The sequence below is a fragment of the Triticum aestivum genome, chromosome 4A (assembly GCF_018294505.1).
Source record: "Triticum aestivum cultivar Chinese Spring chromosome 4A, IWGSC CS RefSeq v2.1, whole genome shotgun sequence".
Lineage (NCBI taxonomy): Eukaryota > Viridiplantae > Streptophyta > Magnoliopsida > Poales > Poaceae > Triticum > Triticum aestivum.
This window is the reverse complement of record NC_057803.1, coordinates 465,763,419-465,771,088: the sequence shown is the minus strand read 5'-3', so window position 1 is coordinate 465,771,088 and position 7,670 is coordinate 465,763,419. Positions and strand designations below refer to the sequence as shown.

The following is a 7,670-nucleotide window of genomic DNA, read 5'->3' as shown; positions in this document are numbered from 1 at the left end:
CAGAAGTCTGGAATACTGCATGCCTGCATCCTCATTTGTACTTTATGTCTTTGCTCGCACAACTCATGGATCAACACAATTTGGAAAACCCAGTTTGAATACCCCTAATCCTCTGTGTCCAAATATTCCAACAGCTCAAAGTAGCTGCCAGATTTTCTAGGCAGGCATGCAGTATTCCAGACTTTTGATGTTGGCTCCCTTTGTGAAGCACATATCGTGTGTTGATTAACTTGAGCTGGTTGGGATTTGTAGACTCGAAAACAATTGTTAGCCATAGCCAACATACCCCAGAAGCTGAATAAACTCTGCCAATGATGTCCTTAATCCACTTCCATTGTTTGCAGTTCTTTCGTATTTTGTACACTAGTATTTGTGATAACAACAGACAGTATTCTACCTTCTCAATTTCAGGTGCCAGTCTTCTTGTGTATCAACTATTTATGTACCCATCCATCATTCAAGTTCTTGGACCTATCAAATCTTCTCAGATCGCAGCTGTGCGTGAAAGCTGCTATCCTATTGTTTAATTGCTGAAGTTATTCCGTTCTGTCTGCATGTCTGAACTATTGTGATTGACCTTGCAGGTTCTGTGCATACCTATTCTCTTTGCCTACCCCTATATGACGTACCTGTCAGGACCTGGATTATCGATCGTACTGAATATTGCATCAGTCATAAAAAATAATCTTGGTGTGAGTATTTTTTTTAGTTCCATTTTAGAATCCTTGTTACCTAAAGTTTGAAGATTGACCTAGTACATAAATCATGGATGACAACTATGTTACTTTCTAAAATCAGCAGTAGTGTTTTGCCACCACTTAGGAGTTATAGTTTTCTATTTTAATGTTTTATCAGGTTACCATCATCACAGGCACTTTCATCCTTCAAAACAATGCAGTGGTATGTAACCCATAAGTCCATCTCAATGTTAATGTGTTTTATAATAGATCTCGAGTGACTGATGAGCATGTAACGTACTAACAGCCTCAGAACCAAAGAGGAGCAGCAAATGGATTAGCCATGACTGGAATGTCCTTTTTCAAGGCAGTTGCCCCTGCAGGTGCTGGCATTGTGTAAGTATATATCCTCCGCTCCTCATAGCTTCTGCAAAAATATTTCATGCGTTACAAGTAAAAACAACTTTAATAGCTCGCACAGCTACTTTGGCAACCACAGTCCATCTAAATGAAATGCTCTTGAAGCTCAGAAGTTGACACGATTTTTCACAAATGCAGGTTCTCGTGGGCGCAGAAACGCCAGCATGCTTTCTTCTTTCCAGGTAAACTTTGTTATCCTTTTCTAAGGAAACTCCTTATTTGATGTCCCAGTTCAGCTAGCTGAGACGTGTTGTGAGTTTCTTGCTGCTGTATAATTGGTCTCCACATTCCACTGATGCAGGTGATCAGATGGTGTTCTTTCTGCTGAACATCATCGAGCTCCTTGGACTTGTCCTCACATTCAGACCCTTCCTGGCCGTGCCAGAGCAGTATGAAAGAAACTAGCCTTTATTATTATAGAATTTTTTTGGATTATTAATGAGACGATGACGAATCATGCGGCCCGGCAGCCGCGAGGAGAAGGGCTCAAGGGCGCCCTTGCACCAGGATAAGAGTTGGTTACCTGTGCTTGTGTGTAACATATAGTATGTTGTAGCAGCATCTCAGAGTGGAGGTGGTGCATATATATATATATATATATATATATATATATATATATATATATATATATAGACACACACATGTTGTCTGGTATATAGATGGTGGTGGCCAGTCAAGTTGGTTGTTTGCCATTAGTTAGGAAGCAGCAACATTTGTAAAACCAGTGTACAATGCAAGACACTGTACTGGCTGGGAAGAAATAATCTGGTGGAAATTGATGGCATTGGCATAGTCAGTTGTCCAGTTTGTCCTCAGATAAGATGCTTTGGTTTCTTTGGTCCATCGCGGGTCGGAGTGAAACTTGTGCCACCTTTATGTCCACGGGGTTGGCCATTGATATGTACGAAGTTAAGTTTACTGAGCTTACGCACATATTGGCTGCTAGCTACCTGATGATGGTGAATGAAACAAAACGCAGGCACGTCAGCTAAGCTAGCAGGGTTGGCACTGCATGCATACGCAGCAGCAGGCGATGAAACTCTAGTCTAGACTAATCCATTAAGCATGCATGGTAAGCTTCTTTTTTTTGCGAGATGCATGCATGGTAAGCTAGCTAGCTACTCTTGCCGGCAGCCGGCCGGTCGGCCAACGACACACGGATACTATTATGTGCGCATGTATCCATCGAAGATGGTAGTGGATTAGGATGGTTGAAAAGGATGGAGTATATATTGATCGGAGATCGTAGATACGGAGTACATAGTTTGGGGTGGCAATGTTCACGCTGCCTGTCCGGAGTATGAGAAAACAAAACACATGCATGCAATGCAACGGCGCCTCAAATCAAACTACTGTTTGATTTGACCTCTGTCTGTTTCTGACCCTATGCATCAGCGCTGACGTACCTCAATGGTTGGTCACGACGGCACGCACGTTTAGCCGCCCATCTGTCCTAGCGAGCTCCTATTCTCGGAAAAAGAAAAGAACAAACACTGGCTTAAATCTGGTCCATGTGATTAGTGCCAGCTCCACATACGTACGTACGTACGTCAATTAACTAATCGCGGCCTAGGTGTCCAAAAAAGAACTAATTGCGACCTATACGTACGTAGGTGATGCATGCACTTTGTCGTCGGGCTTGGTACGTACGTGTATGCTACCAGTACCAGAAGAGCGTAAACCAATCTACTTTTGGCCAGATGGACCGCTAATTGTCATGCTAAATGAGGACGTGGAGGGTGTTCAACCAAGGCAGTTAACGAGATCTGACCATATATATATAGAACTGGCCTCCGTCCAATCAAAGAGATTAATCATAACTAAAGTTGAGGTTTGCTAATCAGAGCTGCGAACCAAACTATATCCATCACTCACAACTCGGGGTTGCGTCAAAGTTTTCCTATTTTCCTCTCGTCCCTGGCGGCGGCTAGTCGCCAGGGGAGGCCGATCTTCCAATGCCGCTCTTCGGCGGCTTCCCTTCGCCGGCGACCTCGGTTGTCGATGGTGAAAGGGATCGTTGGATTCACGCATGTGGATCGCTTTTACTTTTGCAGTCTAGATTTTTAGATTGTTCATCGTCTTTGCTTCGGCGGCGACGATGACAATGTTGAATAAAGATTTTGAATTTAAAAAACAGTCTGTTCAAGTAAGGATGGCGTGGCGGCGGCAGCATCCTCGTGGTGGACATGTGTCCTCGGGCTCCGCTGTTGTGACGGCGTTTGCTCCAGCGTCGGCGCGGAGCTTGGGAGGTAGTTCAGGAGCGGATGCAGATTGTGGGCTGCATCGACGACATCTGGAAGACGGAGCATGTGATGGGCTCATGGTTCGTGGATGGCAGATATGGTTTCCTTCTTCGACGTTTTAGTCGTGGTGGGATGCCAGATCTGAAGTTCGATGGCGTGTCCGGGGTGTTGCCTCGGTCTGATTCGTTCAACGGTAAGGGCTTCACTTTTGATGAGCCACCTTAGAGGTCCGTAAAGCTGCATATCAGTGATGAAGCCGCGTCGAGCTCGGATGAGGAGGTGATTCGTCATTCTTTTCTTCGATGGCTGCTGTGGTGCCGGAGGCAGGTGACGGGCGTTGGTGTCAAGCTTAGAGATGTTCTGATATCTTTTTACTTTTGTCATGTCGGTGTTTACGTGACTTGTACTTTGTTCTTTATGATATGAATAAGACATGTGTTACAATGTAAAAAAAATGAGCTGCGAACCAAACAAGCTCCTCATACATGAAAAAAAAACTAGCTGGCTCGTAACGTGCAGGTGCAGCCAGGAAAAAGGAAAGGAATCGCCCGCAGGAGGAAACGGATATACTCCTACCTCCAGCTCCAGCCAAACAACACGCCTCCTACATGCAACTTTTTTCGTCGGTCCTACCGGGTATACATAGAGAATTGTTATTACGCAAAAAAAAACCAAAAAAACATAGAGAATTGTTACTTTCAAGGTGTTCGTAGGCTAACCTGGTTACCGAAAAAGGATTTCGCTCCGCTTTATAAATAAAGCAAACTGCTAGAGCACACATACATGAACTAGTTCAGCATACACACATCCAAGTCAAACAACAAGAAGTACAAATGTTCTGCTGAGGGCTAGCTCAACAAGCCCAAGAAACAATAAAGAAAAAGAGGCCGTAGCCGGAGAGCAAGCCAGGCGTCTAATCTGGCTCCGGGGGCGGCGGAGGAGGCGGCGGCGATAGGCGAACTGCCATCGAGCGCAGGTCGGCGATGAAGGCGGAGATGGCGTCCCGGTCCTGAGGGCGGCTAAGCGGCCACCAGAGCTGCAAGTAACCAGACAATTTGAAGAGAGCGTCAGTGGCCCGGCGAAGAGGGGTGCGCTGAATCACGAGCTTATTGCGGATCGTCCACAGGGTCCACACGAGGGCCTCGATCTCAAGCCACCTAATGTGACGAGAGGGCGGGGGGAGGGGGGGAGGTCAGGAACTCGGCGTAGAGGTCGGGAAAGTTGGTGTGGCACCAAACACCTCTCTCGAAAACAGCTCCACACAAATTGGGCAGACATGCAGGAAAAGAAGATGTGATTCGAGTCTTCTGGGGTGCCACACAGCAGGCAGATGCCGGAGCCCGGGCAGCATTTCGTTTGCGTACCTCCACCCCAGATGGAAGCCGTCCGTGAATCCATTGCCACATGAATATCCGGATTTTCAGTGGTAGGCGGATGGACCACAGTGCCGCAAGGGGCGGAGGGGCGGAGGAGGGGGCAATGGCCCGGTAGAGGGACTTGGTGGAGAATTGACCCGAAGGCTCAAGACGCCACCGCATCTCATCCGGGCCAGCGTCCACTATCGGCTCGTGGAGAGCTACGCAATCAAGCAGCTCCTGCCAAGCGGCGGCTTCCGGAGGCCCAAATGGCCTTCGGAAAGCAAGGCGCCCTAGGTCAATAAGGGCCCTCTCAACTGAGATCAGGGGGACGACGGCGATGGAGAAGAGGTCGGGGAAGCAAGTCGCGAAGGAGGAGTCTCCCGCCCAACGGTCAAACCAGAACAACGTCGCGGCACCCAATCCGACACCGATGGAGCTTCCAATGCGGAGGACGGGGAGCAGTTAGATGACCGACTGCCAAAACTGGGAGCCCCCGGACCGTTGACAGAAGGCCAGGGGTTGTCCGCACAGATGCTTGTTCCGGATGATGTCTAACCAGAGGCCACCGTGCCCTTGCGAAATACGCCAGAGCCAACGGGAGAGGAGGGCAATATTCATGCGTTTAGAGCACATGATATCGAGGCCTCCTTGATCACGGGGCTTGCAGATGTCTGGCCAGCTAACCATATGGTACTTCTGTTTATTGTTATCGCCAACCCAATAGAAGCGAGATTGAACTTTGGCGATCTCGTGGTGAAGAGTCTCATGAAGGCTATAGAAGCTCATTAAGAACAAGAGGCTGGAAAAGGAGGAGTTGATGAGAATCGTCCGGGCCGCCTTCAACAGCCACACCCTGCCAAGGTTCGATGCGTGTTTGTAGCTTGGCCACCGTAGGGCGCAAGTCCGCAACGGTAAGACGAGAGTCACTAATAGGCGTCCCCAAGTAAGTCGTGGGGAAGGAGCCCAGGCGGCAGTTGAGGCGATTGGCAATGTCGAGGGCCTCTGTCGGGGAGTAACCCGTTACCATCACATCACTCTTGTCGAAGTTGATCTTGAGGCCAGACATTTGTTGGAAGCAGAGGAGGAAGAACTTCAGGTTAGCGATGTCTGCATCCAAGCCTTCAACCATGATGATGGTGTCGTCGGCGTATTGGAGCATGAAAATCCCGAAGCCACCGGCCAGATGAGGGGTGATCCCATGAAAAAAACCTGATCAGATCAACAATCCACAAACTACAACGGTAACCATATCCGCACCAACAATCTCATGACATCACATGAATGATGAGGGTCTTCATACTACTACATACTCCCTCCGTTTCATAATGTAAGACTAGTGTCTTAGAATATTGCAAGTGCATTTTTTGTTATGTTACTTTATTGACCACTCGATCCATCGTGGCAGCCTAGCAAGACTGACAGGCAGCGCGCTGAGAACAAATCTCATCTCACCCAAAAGCAGCAAGCTTTATGCTGCCCATGGCGACAGAGACGCACTGCTATCTAGCTGCACTTGCACCGCATCGCATTGCACTGCATGCACGGCTTCGGCTTGGCTACCTATATAACATCATCACAACATACATATCTAGTGTCTTGTACTCTGAAGGTACTGGCGGTGCAGTCAGTCAATCAATTAAGTTAATTTATTAGCACTAGCGTGGCAGCAATGGGCGACACTACCAGGAACCGGACATTCCCGCATGGTAACGACAATGACGACGCGACGGCGCCGCCCTCACCCTCGCCGCCAGAGACGGTGTACTACGAGGGGTGCCCCGGGTGCGCCATGGAGCGTAAGAAGGAGAACAACACGGGCACACCTTACAAGGAGTTCTTCTACGTCGGGGTCACCACCCTCGCCTCGGGTACTCTACATAGTCGCTCTACCTAAGTATTAGATTCACTCGTTTCAGCGGCAGTTAATTTAGGGAGTATTATATATGTTTTGCTCTGCATCTCACCTTGCAGATGTATTCTTTTACTGTACATACTGTTTTTTTAACATAAATATTTTATTAACTTAGGAACATTTTACTGTAAAACACTTTTGAAAAGGACGATCATAGCTTTTTTCACATTCTAGATATAGGAAAGATCTGTATACAGTCATTAAACAGTGTATGATAAATAGCATTACTAGTAGGGATATGGAATTTGACGATGTAGCTTTTTTTTTTTTTGCTGATGGTGAGCTCACACGTACTGTATTAGTCATGAGAGGCCATGTTTCTTGCAATATATTGACAATATCTTCTTTAAACTTGCAGCTCTACCGATATCATCACTGTTCCCATTCTTGTACTTCATGGTACGTATGTTAACGATCTCAATTCAATTGATTTAATTTAATTGGTACTGCCATATGTCCTTCGCCTGACCCAACTAATTAAAAAATTACGGCCTCAGTTTGCTGAATTTTACTGTTAATGCCGTATTTATTCACACGGATTTTTTTTTGCGGGTTATTCACATGGAAATTTACTAGAAAGAAATGGCAATCAATATATCCTATATATAAAAATATCTTAGCATAAACATTTCTGACTCATGACACCACCATAGTTGTAACCATTATTAGTCACCGTGGCTCTGACCACTTCACTCTCATATAGGTCTCACTCAGCTCTGAAACATGGGGCATACTCATCAGCATTAATTCCCATAAACATAATCTTGACGTCTCTTAAGATGTAAAACGTCCAACCTGGCAATTGATCCACAGTGGATCACTCCATGGTAGACCTCATAAAAACAATGAACAGAGATACACTGCAAAAGAGATACAGCGTATTCATGCCTTCAGATGAGTCAGACAAGCACTATCTGATGATGCATGGCTTATTCGTATACCATTATCAACCATAAAACTCCGATGGGAGCAAATGATTGAGCTCTACAAACTGGTAACCGCCAAGATCGACACTCTCAAGGGTTTATTTAGTTCCCGGTTTAAAGAGTTGAGCAAATGC

The 7,670-nt window shown here is 46.5% G+C and overlaps 1 protein-coding gene across 4 annotated transcripts in view; it reads left to right on the top strand.

The window, feature by feature from the left end:
* Positions 1–1,893, top strand: part of LOC123086392 (protein ZINC INDUCED FACILITATOR-LIKE 1) — a 7,889-nt gene extending 5,996 nt beyond the window's left edge. For all 4 annotated transcript variants that reach the window (XM_044508150.1, XM_044508149.1, XM_044508152.1 and 1 more), the window contains 6 exons: positions 412–497; positions 585–692; positions 856–900; positions 985–1,073; positions 1,236–1,279; positions 1,399–1,893. In XM_044508150.1, the coding sequence (XP_044364085.1) occupies positions 412–497; positions 585–692; positions 856–900; positions 985–1,073; positions 1,236–1,279; positions 1,399–1,502 (476 nt within the window). In that variant the 3' untranslated portion in view covers positions 1,503–1,893. The remainder of the gene's footprint in view (positions 1–411; positions 498–584; positions 693–855; positions 901–984; positions 1,074–1,235; positions 1,280–1,398) is intronic.
* Positions 1,894–7,670: the final 5,777 nt, after the last annotated feature.